The sequence below is a fragment of the Syngnathoides biaculeatus genome, chromosome 6 (assembly GCF_019802595.1).
Source record: "Syngnathoides biaculeatus isolate LvHL_M chromosome 6, ASM1980259v1, whole genome shotgun sequence".
NCBI lineage: Eukaryota > Metazoa > Chordata > Actinopteri > Syngnathiformes > Syngnathidae > Syngnathoides > Syngnathoides biaculeatus.
Window position 1 is genome coordinate 27,927,613 of NC_084645.1, and position 14,797 is coordinate 27,942,409.

The window sequence follows — 14,797 nt, forward strand, 5'->3', positions numbered from 1 at the left end:
TTGTTTTTGAAAATCCTCCCAAAAAAAATGTCCTCAAAAATAGGCAAATTTTTCTTCAAATTATACAAGTTTTCTCATCAAAATGTCAGAATTTTCTTTTAAAAAACACCTTTACTTTATTTACTTAAATATGAAAAGTTTTCTTTAGCGTAATTAACAAAATTTTTTTCCAAGACACAAAGTTTCAAATAAGTTTTTTTTTTTACTTAAAATAATATTAATAAATATATAAATTATATAAACATTACTTTTGGTAGAAAATGTCAATGGCTTTATTTTTGAAAACATACTACTTTTCGGGACGAGCAACTATTTTATTTCTTGGAAATGTAAAAAGTTTTATTTTCTCCAGGGCATAGGATTTTTTTTCAGTGAAAAAAAAAAAAAGGTAATTTTTCCAGAAAAATTAATGTCTATTTCAAAAAAACAAAATCTTTACTGTGTTTTTTTCTTAAAACAAATCTGAAAATATGCTACTTTTTGTTGTAAAAGGAAAAGCATTTTTTTTTCAAAGTGACATGTTCTGGAAATAAACTTTTGTGAGAAAAAAATTGCATAATTTGTCTATTTTTAATTTTTTTTTTGTTGTTTTTGAAAATCCTCCAAAAAATAAAAAAAAAATCCTCAAATTATACAAATGTTTTGTCATCAAAATATCAGAATTTTCTTTTAAAAAACACCTTTACTTTATTTACTTTAACATGAAAAGTTTTCTTTAGCGTAATTAAAAAATTTTTACTTGTAGTATACATTTTCAAGAAAGTTGTATACTCCATTTATACTTCTAACATAAAATTCTGACATTTCCAAGAAAAATTTGCACATCTTTAAATATTTTTACCTTTGAAAAAAAAGGTAGTACAGTATATTTTTCACAAAAGTGAAAAAATGCCAATTTAAAGTTTTTTTTCCCAATAATAAATTTCAAGGAAAAAAACATTTTTAAGAAAGATTATTTTCATAACACAATTTCAAAGTAAAAAAAAAAAAAAAAAAAAAAAGTTGTGTACTTTTTGGGGGAGACGACCAAAAGCAAAAACCAAGAAATGGTGTTTGAACATGATTTTGATACTGCTGTGTGTACCGGGCTGGATTTCAATTCTAACATCCTTCAAGGTGGAGTTTCCAGTTTTCATAAAAATATACCGGTACATGTCAGATTGTCCGTACGACCTGACAGCGGGATATTATTAAAGTGATCTTTTGAAAACGGAAGAATGGGGAGTTGATTGCTGCTACGTTGAAATCCTGCGAGCGTTGTCCTAAAATCTACGATGACATCACGTCTGTACTGTTACATTGACCATAACATGAACAAAATATGACATCATTATTTCCCTAATGAGGATTCCTCGTTGTCCCCATATGATTAGTTTCGTTAGTATGTGATATGGGGAGCAATTTCTACGCGTTTGATTGGCTCTTCGTTTGGTGGGGGCGGGGGCGGTTTGTGTTTGTGTGTGTGTGAGTTTATTTGTCATTGTGTTGTTGTAGAACCCAGATGTGCTCCTGCGGTTGTTTGTTACTGCTGCTGCCGCTGCTGTTGTTTGCTTTGCTGTTGCTTCTGCTGCCATTGCTGCAGTTGTTGTTGTTGCCCACGGCGACCCTGCTGGGCACGGGCAGCTGGGATTTGGCCCGAAGACCCAAGCGATGCTGGCTGCTCTGGACCCTGGCCTGAGGCAGCGGCGACTGCGGGCGAAAGGAAGAAACGCTCAAATTTGGCCTCGGAACACAAAGCAAAAATAAAAACAAAGAAAGTAACGCGAAGAATAACTTGGACGTGAAGGTGGTTATTTTCAAATATTTTTTTGGTTTTCGATTAAGATTGGAAAAATGTAAATTTTCCAGAAAAAAAATTAAATATTTGTCATTTTAGAAGGTGATATTTTATATTATATGCAACATTTTTGAGAAAGGGTACACTTTCTTTTAAAGTTAATATGCTACAAAAAAATCCATCTTTTTTTTTTTAAGTATACTTTTGGAAAAAAATCAACTGTACTTGTGAAAAGTATGTACAGTATTTTGAGAAAAAGTGGTAATCTCTGAAAGAACAAAAAAAAAAAAAAAAAAAAAAAACGACCGTAATTTCCGGCCTATGACCGGACTTTTTTCCACACGCTTTCAAGCCTGCGGTTTACGCGGTGATGTGGCTAATTTGTGCATTTTTTCTAACGGCGGCAAGGGGGCACTCGAGTGGTGGAATATATGTGCCGAGGAAGTGACTTTTACCGGCCCTATTAGCGCTGCGCTAGCGTTAGCGCTCTGCTCGTGTGTTGCTGCTGTGTTACTGCCGTGTCTCTGTGATAGTCTCCAGTAACTTTTATTTTAACCTGCCCTGTTAGTGCTCCCGCGGTGCTAGCGTTAGCGGTGGCTTTAGCGCGACACTAGCATTAACGCCTTGCTAGCGTTAAACTCTTTCTGTGTACCGTCTTTCTTTGTAAATATCTCGTGGTTTAATAAGGGTTTCAATGTGTGTACTTGCGGCTCAGTGTACCAAATAGCTTTCTTCCAACTTGCAATTGGCTCAAACTGTCGAACAATTTCAGAGCCTGCAGGTGGCGCCACCACACGCTTTTGGTCTGTCCCGCCCGCTTCCTCACCGGTTGAGCCGATTGGTCCATGGCTACATCCTGTTCTGGCGCTGGGGGCGGAGCTCCGGCGGCACGGCCGTCGTGGTCCTTAGACGCCCACGTCTGGAAAAGGGAAAGAGCGGGAAGGATGTCGTGATAGAACCCGACCTCAGAACATTCAGGACAACATTCGGAATTCATCTCAGTACAATACAAGTAAAAATTACAAGAAAAAACATTTTTCTTTCAATCCTTACACAAAAATCAGCTCATGTAAAAAAAAAAAAAAAAAAAACATCTCAGCCCCCATCTGGTGGTTGTAAGAATCAAGAAGTCAAATAACAACAACAATTTAAATAATAATAATAATACCGTAATTCCCGGCCTATAAGCCGTGACTTTTTTCACACACTTTCAACCCTGCGGTTTATGCGGTGATGCAGCTAATTTGTGCATTTTTTCCAACGGCCGCAAAGGGGCACTTGAGCGGAAAAGGTAAGAGTGAGCCCGGTGGAATATAAGTGCCGAGGAAGTGACTTTTATCGGCCCTGTTAGCGCTGCGCTAGCATGCTACTGCCGTGTGTCAGTGATTTTTACCGGTATGATTTTTTTCAACCGGGCCTGTTAGCGTGACCTTATCACTACCGTTAGCATGTCGCTAGTGTTAGCACGGCGGCGCTAGCATTAAACTCTCTGCGTACCGTATTTCTTTGTAAATGTCTCTGGTTTCAATGTGGGCACTTGCGGCTTTTACACAGCTGCGGCGTATCAGTGTACCAAATGGTATTTCCTTAAGAAATTTACTGGGTGAGGCTTATCGCCAGGTGCGCTCTGTTGGCCGGGAATTACGGTACAAGAATTCTTTATTACGAATACAGTATGTGTGGGGGTACTGTACCCGTCTGATGTCAGGTTCTGACTTGCTGGAGGACAAAGACTGAAGCTCTCGGATCAGGTCCGTCTCGTCGTCCAAGAACAAAGACAAACCGGACGCCTCCCTGAACAAAACACGTCCCACTATTACTTGTCGTAGTACTTGTAGTAGCGGCAGTTCTTCATGTTGTGACCAGTGAGTACAAACCTGTGGATTTTGCCATTTGTGATGCAGCTCACGTCTGTGGTGGAGACACAACCTGGAAACATTTCATCGAGTCATCGTTTCTTCAAGTGACACGACTGACAGATGAATTCATTTTTTTAACGTTAATAAGAATCATGACACAGCAATTCATCTGGCTGGTGTACTGGTGTATTGTTGGCGTGCCTCCAGTGAAATGTTACCGTTTCGAAAGGAGCCGCCGGTCCAGCTGGAGGCGGGACTTGCTTTCTTTCGTGGGCCGGTATTGGATCGTCTCAGCTTGTCTCGACACTTCCTGCCGCCGAAGCTTCCTTTAAAGGAGCCAATGGTGGTCAGAGGGGTGCCTCCGCCCCTGAACGCAACCTCTGAAGAGGAATGATCAATTGTTTATATAACAATAAGTAAGTTTCTTTCGGCTTGTCCCTTTCGGGGTCGCCACAGCGTGTCATCTCAGATGAACGCACATATGTTTGGCACAATTTTTACGCCGGATGCCCTTCCTGACGCAACCCTTCTCAGGGAGTGGAGGCCCCACAATAAAAACAATAATAATAATACACTCCGAAGAAAGTGCCGAATCAGATTTTTGGATTCAAATCAGAAAATAGCATACGTAACCTTCTCGGAGAGAGGCGCAGCAGCGAAAACGTGCCGGCATACTAAATTTCCAGTTCAATACACACCGTAATTTCCGGCCTATAAACTGCGACTTTTTTCACACGCTTTCAAACCTGCGGTTTATGCGGTGATGCAGCTAATTTGTGCATTTTTTTCTAACAGGCGCAAGGGGGCACTCGAGTGGAAAAGGTAAGAGTGAGACCGGTGGAATATATATGTGCCGAGGAAGTGACTTTTACCGGTACTGCCACGTCTCAGTGATTTTTACCGTTGTGTTATGTTGTTTTTTTCACCGAACCGGCCCTGTTAGCGCAGCGGTGCTAGCGTTAGCGTGGTAGCGCGGCGATGGTAGTGTTAAACTCTCTGTCTACCGTCTTTCTTTGTCAATATCTTGTGTTTCAATGTGGCCACTCGCGGATTTTACGCGGCTGCGGCCTATGTATGCACCAAATGGTATTTCCTTTACAAATGTACTAGGTGAGGCTTATAACCAGGTGCGCTCTGTAGGCCAGGAATTATGGTAGTTTTCAAATCATTTTAATGTTTTGGAAAATTATTTTAGAACAATAAAAGAAGTGATAATTCAACTATGGTACACAAGAATAACGAATCATGATTTAGAGGGCCTAAATAAATACACGCATTCATTCATTAATAAATAAAGTCTGACCGTGGCGTGGGAGAGGGCAGCCCCTCAGGACGGCCTTGTTGACCAGGATGCTGAGGGCGGCCTTCAGCACCGCTTGCTGGCCGGCGCTGAGAACGACACTGCCTGTCGGCAGGGGGGCGGAGGAGGAGCACCTGGCCGTTACCCGGGAGACGATGGCCATCTCCACGCGAGGGACCACCACGGAGCTCCACAGCCGAGACAGCCACCTGGACGCAGTGCCGCCATTTTTGATGGACTGGGTACGCTTCTTGTCAAGATTGTCGCATGTGGACCGGCGTACCTGACGATGGCGTGCGGGTCTTCGGTGTGGACGGGGCAAGCCAGGAAGTGTCCAGGTCCCATCAAGGCCTCATGCGTGCCCAGATGTGCCAGGCAGGCGTTGAGCTGCTGCCAAACTTGAGCCACCCACAGCACAGCCTTCTCCATGACGCCGTCGCTGGCCCACACCGCACTTCCTGTCTGGAGGAAGCACGTACCACAAAAACTGATGAGAGAAGTAACAACTAAATGGACTTCCAACTTCTTGTGCTCATGATTCCAGAATTTGCGGCTTGACCTGGTGCAGGAGCTTCCTGCGCAGGCGTCTGGCCAGGAGGCCGCGCAGAGGTTCCTGGTCCCAGCGCAGACGCAACCAGCGGAAATGCTGCTGCAGGCGCAGCTCTGAGCCCTGGAGGCGGGGCTTTGACAGAGAGCCAATCAGGAAGCTGCGCTGGCAGAAGCTATGTGGACCTGAAGAGAGGAGACGTCAACTGATTGTCTGGTCACGCTTTTCATTCGCTTGTTACACCACATTATCACATTAGTTTTGGAACGCATTATTTCATTTTCCATTCATTGTAATGGGAAAAAGTGCTTTGGTTTTCGAACATTTTGGTTTTCAACTAGCCCTCTGGAACAGATTGTGTTTGAGAACCGAGGCACCACTGTAGTAGACTTAGTTGAAAATAGTGATTATTTTATTGACCTTTATTGTTAAATTATGACGTTCTTTCCTGTAAGAGGTTTAAAAATGGTACCCACACTCACCGGCATTGAGCAGCAGGGGGCCATTGGAGGTCCTGTTGTCCAAACTGTGGCACAGGTCTCCCAGCAGGCCAGACAGGGACGCCGCCTTCTCCAGACCCTGCAGCAGCAGAACCACGCAGCGACCGTGATCACATGCTGGTGACGCCGGGACCAGGAAGCCTGGAAAGCGGGAAGGATGTGTTGATTTGAGGAGCGCCCTAATGAAGACGATGGCGACGACGATGATCTAATATCTCACCGGAGGTGACGAGCGTGTCCAAAAGCCGCTCCTTGGTCAGACTAGGTTGCACGTCCACCTTCACAATCTCACATGCCTGGCCGACCGCCTCCTGCTTGGACTGACATGAGGGGGAGATGGAGAGGAGGCTGTTGTCAAGGCGACTCAAGACAGGTCAGACACATCAAAGTGGAGGACAATCACAATTAGAAAAACATTTCATCCCCTTTTACAACTTCCATTTTTTGTCTAGGATTCAAATAATGTTGTAGGTCTAGGCAGTTATGATAAAGTATTTTGTTTCGTTGCAATTTTTGGAAAAAAAAATAGTCATGTTATGGGTCCGCCATTGTGGTTGAGCGAACTGCATGTCGGCGTGGGACACACTTTGAAGTTTGAATTATAAAAGCCAGAAGGCAATAGGAAAACATCCTGACTCATAAAATGAAGTGAATCAATTAAAAATAGATGAATTGTCCAGTTCTTTTGTGTTGATATTTAACAGGCCTTCATCATCGCCATCATCATCACACCTTGATGCAGCGAGCCAGTAAAGAGGCGATGTACTCCTGACAGCTGTCCTCCAGGCCGTGAAAGATGACGCTCCCATATTGTTCCACCTGTCACAACAAACACTATATGTTACAAACAACATTATCTGCGTTTCATAAAGAAAAAGTTAACATACTTTTGTTTTTTGTTTTTTTTTTGGGGGGGGGGGGGCAAGAGAAAATACGGATATCGTAACGTAAGGAAAAGCCTTGTTGCCCAGTATCATCATGTTAATGTTGGTTCCATTCATCCATCTTCTACCACTTATCCGAGGTCAGGTCATGGGGGCTTTAGCAGGGACCCCCAGACTTCCCTTTCCCCAGCTCCTCCGGGGGGTATCCCAAACCAGCTGAGAGACGTAGCGACTCCAGCTTGTCCTGTGTTGTCCCAGTTGTCTCTTTTTGGTGGCGTTTAAAAGTTTATGGAGCCGTGCTTTGTCTGGTAGCTCACCGAGAACCTTTTTCCCCATGGGTGACTCTACCACGGGGGTGAATCCCCAGACAGCTTAGCTCTTCCGGTTTTTGGGACACACAAACCCCTCCGCCATGATAAGGTGACGGACAAATACTACACAAACATGAGAGGCGTGAGGTTGGGGGTAGAGTTGGCAGAAAGGCCACATCGTTTCTAATGTCATGACACCTGCAGTGCTTGTCTAAGCTGCTTTTGTCCGGCATTTGATTGTCTTTGTGCGTGCGTGCAAACATACCAAGCGGACGTAGTTGAGCAGCACGGGCAGCGGGAAGAGAGACTCCAGAGCCAGCTCATCTAGACAGGACTCCGAAAGACCTTAAATGCAAAACATGAACACATACACAACCTTGTTAATACAAATGTTGCATTGTTAAATGGATGTTACATGGCTCTTGTGTGGATGTCGCGTTGTCATATTAGATGTTGCATCATGTTAATGAATGAATGTTAAAATGATGATACGAGCATTACTTGAATGCTATGTGAACGTTACCTGGCTGTTACACGAATAAAGTGAATTCTATGTGTATTTATTTATCTTCTTCTTTTACTTTTCGGCACGGTGACTCAGCTGGTAAAGCGTTGGCTTCAGAGTACTGAGGTCCCGGGTTCAAACCCACCTGTGTGGAGTTTGCATGTTCTCCCCGTGCCTACATGGGTTTTCTCCGGGCACTCCGGTTTCCTCCCACATCCCAAAAACATGCAACACTAAATCGTCCCTAGGTGTGATTGTGACTGTTTGTCTATGTGCCCTGCGATTGGCTGGGAACCAGTTCAGGGTGTACCCTGCCTCCTGCCCCTTGACAGCTGGGATAGGCTCCACCCCTCGTGAGGATAAGCGGCCAAGAAAATGGACGGAGGAATGGATATATACATATATATATATATGTAGTTGAATGTTATATTTTCACATGAACATTGCATTCAAGTTCACATCACGATGACATGTAACATAATCCATCATCCTACAGTACATGAATATTACATCACTGGTCCATGGTGAGTAAACTTAACTAGGATATTACATGCATGTTACATGTGGACGCAGCTGGCCTCACATATCTGAGGACCCGGGTTCGATCCCGGCCCTCCCTCTGTGGAGTTTGCATGTTCTGCCTGCGTGGGTTTTCTCCAGGCACTCCGGTTTCCTCCCACAGTCAAAAAACATGCAACATTAATTGGACACTCAAAATTGCCCCTCGGTGTGATTGTGAGTGCGGCTGTTTGTCTCGATGTGCCTTGCTATGGCTGACAACCAGTTCAGGGTGTACCCCGCCTCCTGCCCGTTGACAGCTGGGATAGGCTCCAGCACTACCGTGACCCTTGTGAGGATAAGCGGCTATGACGATGGATGGATGTTAGATGTGCTGGCTGTTTTTTGTGTACCTTTAAGTTGGACGGTGATGACCTGACAGAGAGGTTTTCGGACTAGATCCCAGGGTGAGACAGGAAGTTCCTGACCAAGCCGCCACTCACTTCCTCCTACACACACATGCATTGATGAAAGGAGTTAGACGGGGGAAAACAAGGAAATTTTTAAATCAGGCAGTGGCTTCCCACCAATCTGGACGGAGGAGATGCTTGAAGCCGTGAGGCCCAGCGGGGGGCGCTCTGAGTCCTCGCCACAAAGCATGAGCAGGTGTGCGGTGAAAGCGTGATCGATGGCGGCACTGAGCTGAGACCAGCACATGGAGCGGTCAACTGAGACTCTGCACAGCACCAACTGATGCTTATCGGCCCACTTATCGTCGTCGTCATCATCATCACCAACCATGGACCACATGGGACCATTAGCGCCGCCACCATCCGAATACTGGACACGCACCAGGATGCGATACTGATCTGCAAATGGAGATTATCACTTCAAACTTGGGATGGCTGATAAATATGATATGGAAATATGATGTCCCAATAGAAAAAGCATCTGACAAGGTTATTATAGTATATGAAAAAAAATGAAAAAAAAAAAAAAAAAAAGAATCACAAAACTAAATCAAGAATCTTTAAAAAAAAAAAAAACAAGTAAAAATAACATTTTAAATTTGTAAAATGATAAATGTAGTGAAAATATTATTTGTTTTACTCTGTCAAATAATTGTATTCATGAGCTTTCGGCATCGATTTTTAATGTCATTATTTCAGATACAAATGCATAGATACAGAACCGATACGGACATAAAGGCGAACAATCCTTTGGGAATTGTAGTTCACTTACCGTGTCGGCTATAGGTGAAGCCCCAGGGACACACCAGATCAAACAAGTTTTGCTGCAAAGGTGATTTTTGCATCTAAGTTTTTTATTGCTGCGTGTGGCTAACGAAAACGGCTATGACAGCTGCTCACTAACTCCTCTCTCTATGGACCCTGCAGGTCAGTTATCAATCTTTTGGGGATAATTCAGAGAAACCAAAAACTGTCCAGAGTCTCAGATCGCAGCTGTTTCCCTTCTACAAAAGGCAGATGGGAAAGTAGACAAGGCATCTGTCTTAATAGGAACTAAATGAAATGGACAGCGTATTTGGCCATGTTGAGCTCAACTAACTCTGTGATTGCCTTCCTTCAAGGCTCCATTTTAATGATTAGCCTTTTTAATGAAATACAATTTTATTCATTTAAGAAAATGGGAGCTCTGGTGTTTGTCTACTTTACCAGAACGTTTCCACCCACGTACAACACAAAAGAGTGTGCACAGAAACCAAATGCACAACACTCACTGAGATTTTCGAGGAGCTCTTTGCAGTCGTCCGTGGCAACGTCGTGAATGGTGCGATTACATTTATCTTTCCTCTCAATGTCCTGCTCACGATGGCTACACAGGACCTCCAGACACTCCTACACGTAAATGCACACACACACGCACGATAGTAACAACAACGTCCGCCTTTGCGTGCGAGCGAGTTTAATCTATTCCACCTTCAGGCCGAGAGCGGCCGCCATGTGTGCGGCTGTCCACCCGTCGGCGTTGGCGTGGTTTAGCAGGTCGGCGGGCAGAGCCGGTTCTCCATCGGGTTGAAGGGTGACAGCGCTGTCTCTGGGGCCAGGGTGACAGAGGAGCAGACGTAGCGTGTCCACGTGACCTGATCGCACTGCCGCGTGGAGACAAGTGCAGCCGTCCTGCACAGAAGATCGGGCCACATGAACTATTCAGTACTTTTTATTTTTTTCTTACTCGTCATTACCCATTCATCTATTTTCTATCCTGCTTATTCTGCTCTGGACAAGTCGGCAGCCGGTCGCAGGGCACAGAGAAACAGACACTCATTCACTCCACCCTTTACCAGGTCACTGAATGTGTACCGAACCCACACTCCTTGTACTGCAGTTTGGCAAACGTACTACTACACCATGAACCCATTCATGGGCAGGGTGGCAATTTTTTGCCTTATTGAGATAAAAGTCTCCTAACAAGCCACAATCAAGGAAATAACACTTCTTTTTTGTTTATGGTAAAGTTATATAATAACTTTATTCATTTATAATCTCGTCTGAAAAATGGGACGCTGCCCGTGAGAGGGTACTTGGTACTCTACTTAGTAGATCGTCCCAAAAACCAGAATCAGAATCAGATTAAAAACACTTAAATATTTTGATATACTGAAGGATGTAATGCGTGAAAATCATGATGTCCCAAAAATGGGACGCTGCCCACGAATTTAATAATATTAGCTTCAATTGTTGTTTGGACAAACGTCCACAAACAAAAAGTCAAGCTCCAGGGAGAAGAGATAGCGAGGGTGGATGACTTCAAATACTTGGGGTCAACAATCCAGAGCAATGGAGAGTGTGGTAAGGAAGTGAAGAAACGGGTCCAAGCGGGGTGGAACAGTTGGCGGAAGGTGTCTGGTGTTCTATGTGACAGAAGAGTCTCTGCTAGGTTGAAGGGCAAAGTTTACAAAACAGTGGTGAGGCCGGCCATGATGTACGGATTAGAGACGGTGGCACTGAAGAAACAACAGGAAGCAGACCTGAAGGTGGCAGAAATGAAGATGTTGATGCTCTCGCTCGGAGTGAGCAGGTTGGATAGGATTAGAAATGAGCTCATTAGAGGGAAAAGAGGAGAGAGGTTAGAGAGAGCAGACTTCGATGGTTTGGACATGTTCAGAGTCGAGAGAGTGGGTATATTGGTAGAAGAGTGCTCAGGACGGAGCTGCCAGGCAAAAGAGCGAGAGGAAGACCAAAGAAAAGGTTGATGGATGTTGTGAGGGAGGACACGAGGACAGTGGGTCTTAAAGAGGAAGATGCACGAGATAGGCTTAAATGGAAAAAGATGACACGCTCTGGTGACCCCTAACAGGACAAGCCAAAAGAAAAAGAATAAAAATAGAAGATTCTTTAGACAAACAAATCCAAATTTTATACTCTTAAATTATATTTTGCAACCCACACCTCAGCCCTGGAGGCCACTTTCACAAAGGAAATTTTGTATGTGTGGCTGTCATGAGTAGACCCTTAAAGTCTCAAAAAGACATGCCTGATAAGAGGAAATCCGACGTTTTATGGCTCACTCCCAGGGTTCCTTCCAAGACCAAGGCCCGCGCTCACTTAACCCAATTTGACTTCACCGTATCACATGGCTACTTTTGACTCCACCCACTGGCCAACATTAGCTGGAGCCTAAAAATACTTCTCGTCGGAATGCAACAGAGCAAGCCATGCAAAGTCCAGCAAAAAGCAAGACACTAAATATTGGATATAAGTGGATCACATCAAGTGCAACCGGCGGGGCACTTAGGGTTGTTGTAGCAACCTGGGAAGCGAGGATCAATGCATCCATCTATAAATCAGGCCTTGATAGTAAAAAAAAAAGAAGTGTTGATTGTACAAGGCCTTCAAGGACCATTTAAAAATGGAAAATCAGATGCTCAAAAATTGAAGTATGAGGGGGAGCATATATACCATGGCCATACGGGAACGATCGGCGCCGGCGCTCAGCAGGATGTGGACACAGCGCTTCCTGCCCGCCCCGCTGGCCAGGAAGAGGGCAGTCTGGCCACCATCCGCAGCTGCGTCCACAGCGGCGCCCGCGGCCAGCAAAGCCTCTACACAGCTGGAAGGGGAAAGGATGCTATTATTAATTAATTGGAGCTTGGACAGTGTTGTTTACTAGACTACAATGATCGATATCAGGGGATAAGCATTTTACACTGATTGGCGGATTGGCTTTAATGTCAGAATTTGCTGATCCCGTTAATTGATTGATACTGCAATAGACATTTACTTTCCCCCTTTTCTTTTTTGCTCGCCTATACTCACCCACTGTGGCCGTGGGTGGCAGCAAAGTGCAAAGGTGTAAAACGATTATGACCGAACACGTCAGCAGGCGAGCCGGAAGACAGCAGCAGCTTCACGCACTCTGTACACAAAGTACATAAAAATGGTCAATTGTGCAATCTAACAGAAAAATCAATAACTACAGTAAACCCTCACTCCCTCGCGGGCATTACAGACCAATCGGTGAGTAATCGATACACCTCAAAATTTTGAAATAATTATATATATATAATAACCCGTAATATACCTGAAACTATGACCTCCTTTAACATCATTAACCTCACCTTCCGACATGAATCTTATATTTAAATGGCTTGCAGATAACGGATTTCCCTTTGCGACAGCCACTCACCAGAGCAAAAACACCCATGCAGAGAAGACTGCAACTTTCACCAACAACCCGAGCTAAAATTAGGTCCTCTCCAATTTACAAAGATCTTAGAACCATCCACATGTATCGTTTCAACACACTTGCTTGACATCGATTACTAGTTTTTGTTGTTTACTCTGTAGGGTTCACTGTAAAGCTCCGTCAGTCGCTATCTTCACATTTGGTCCCCACCTGTGTGTCCGCGGTGAGCAGCAGCAAACAAGGCAGCAGTCAAGTTGTTGAGGAGGTCTTGTGGTGGGTGGCGGGTGGTCTGGTTGTCCATGGCAGTGGTGCGGTGGGTGTGGTCGGGGTTGCTAGGGTGGGGTTGGTGAAGCAGCATTGACAATAAAGTGACATTTCCCTGGGAAGCAGCTTGGAGAAGGAGCAGCGGCCGCCCGCCGTCCAGGGCGGCGGGCGCACCATCGCCGACGGGGGAGACTACGGAGGGACACCAGCCTGTGTGTGGGGGTGGGGAGAGGGAGCAGGGACGGAACAGGTTAAACCAGGAGAGGGAGGACGAGACTAGAAGTGCTGAAGAGGAGGAAGATGAAGGGGAGGAAGAAGACGAAATGCTTGAGTGCTTAACAAATTTACACACCAACAAAATATTAAAAACAACTGTCGTCATAATATGCTAGCTTGGACAAATTCCCACAGGTTCTCAGCGGGTCCTTTAGGTCTCACTGTTGGGATTGTGTACTTTGCTACAAAGTGTTCTCCACAGCCCCGCTTTGGTACATTACGACACCCCAAAAAAAAATGTTCTGTTGCATCAATCGTGGGCAGCGTCCCATTTTTGGGACATTGTGATTTTCATGCGTTAAATCCTTCAGTATAGCAAAATATTTAAGTGCTTTAATCTGAGGCCATAATTTGGTATCAGGAGAGGATAACGAATCGGTCAGAGTTAGCACAGAGTTATTTCCCTTTCTTTCCTGACCCGACATGGCTGCCTCAAGTACACATGGAGCGTTTTCCAAGAGAAGAAAGGGAGAAAGGTCAGTATGCAACCAAGTTTGTCTTCAAAAGGCTAATCCATCAGTAGTATTAATGCGTAAGTGCCTTTATAGAATAAGAATTAATTAATAAACATATCTCTAGTATGTACCACTTCACAGAACTGATAACATACCCGTCCCAGTTTTGGGACGTTGCCCGCGAGAGGGTACATCTTTTTTGCCCTTTGTTTTATGCGTTAAACGAAAAAGAAGCGTTATTTCCTTGATTGTGGCCTGTTAGGAGACTTTTATCTCAATAAGGCAAACAATTGCCACCCTGCCCATGAATGGGTTAAAGTTATGCTCTACAACATTCCGTTTTTCCAAGTTACAGTTTGCTACGTTATGTTTTCGTATACTACGCTTTAAGATATTACACTCCATAGAATTGCACTCTCTTTAGATATTCTGAAAGTAATTACAATTTGCTATGTCACTCTTTGGTAAATTGCTAAAATTGCTACGTTATCATCATCAAAGTTACACTTTCAAAGTTTGGCTTTGTAAGGGTCAGCTTTTCCACGTCGTGGTTTGCTACATTCTCTTACACAGCAGGTGTCAAACTCAAGGCCCGGGGGGCAGATCCGGCCCACCACATGATTTTATGTGGCCCGCAAAGGCAAATCATGTACAGTATGTCAACTTCTGTGATTCTTGTTCAAATCTGTACCAAAATTTCAAATTGTCATTTGATAAATCATAATGTTGAAGTATTGCAAGCGTTTTTACATTACCAAACATCAACAACAGATGAAAAACCCATTACCCTTGATTTCTGATTCCAAAAGTAATTCATAAATTTCACGTGTCAATATGATGAGGTGATAAGGGATTTTTTTATGGTTTCACAGTCATAACGGCCCTCTGAGGGAAACCGGAACTACAATGCGGCCCGCGACAAAAATTTGTTTGACACCCCTGTCTTACACACTGTAAAATTACACTTATTT

General features: G+C 44.2%; 1 protein-coding gene across 4 annotated transcripts in view; it reads right to left on the reverse strand.

The window, feature by feature from the left end:
• Window positions 1-1,391: 1,391 nt before the first annotated feature.
• The window catches only part of cttnbp2 (cortactin binding protein 2), a 55,130-nt gene continuing 41,724 nt past the window's right edge, over window positions 1,392-14,797 (reverse strand). Inside the window, exons 5-23 of one of the 4 annotated variants that reach the window (XM_061823113.1) lie at window positions 13,042-13,305; window positions 12,462-12,561; window positions 12,105-12,255; window positions 10,122-10,322; window positions 9,923-10,040; window positions 8,769-9,050; window positions 8,595-8,690; window positions 7,444-7,523; window positions 6,716-6,802; window positions 6,204-6,303; window positions 5,966-6,124; window positions 5,496-5,668; window positions 5,220-5,398; window positions 4,940-5,145; window positions 3,855-4,016; window positions 3,655-3,706; window positions 3,472-3,571; window positions 2,604-2,696; window positions 1,392-1,689 (exon numbers count right to left, since the gene is read on the reverse strand). In XM_061823113.1, coding sequence (XP_061679097.1) covers window positions 1,471-1,689; window positions 2,604-2,696; window positions 3,472-3,571; window positions 3,655-3,706; window positions 3,855-4,016; window positions 4,940-5,145; window positions 5,220-5,398; window positions 5,496-5,668; window positions 5,966-6,124; window positions 6,204-6,303; window positions 6,716-6,802; window positions 7,444-7,523; window positions 8,595-8,690; window positions 8,769-9,050; window positions 9,923-10,040; window positions 10,122-10,322; window positions 12,105-12,255; window positions 12,462-12,561; window positions 13,042-13,305 — 2,822 coding nt within the window. In that variant the 3' untranslated portion in view covers window positions 1,392-1,470. Of the gene's footprint in view, window positions 1,690-2,603; window positions 2,697-3,471; window positions 3,572-3,654; window positions 3,707-3,854; window positions 4,017-4,939; window positions 5,146-5,219; window positions 5,399-5,495; window positions 5,669-5,959; window positions 6,125-6,203; window positions 6,304-6,715; window positions 6,803-7,443; window positions 7,524-8,594; window positions 8,691-8,768; window positions 9,051-9,922; window positions 10,041-10,121; window positions 10,323-12,104; window positions 12,256-12,461; window positions 12,562-13,041; window positions 13,381-14,797 lie in introns of all 4 variants that reach the window. The other 3 variants (XM_061823112.1, XM_061823111.1, XM_061823110.1) reach the window with 3 other exon arrangements.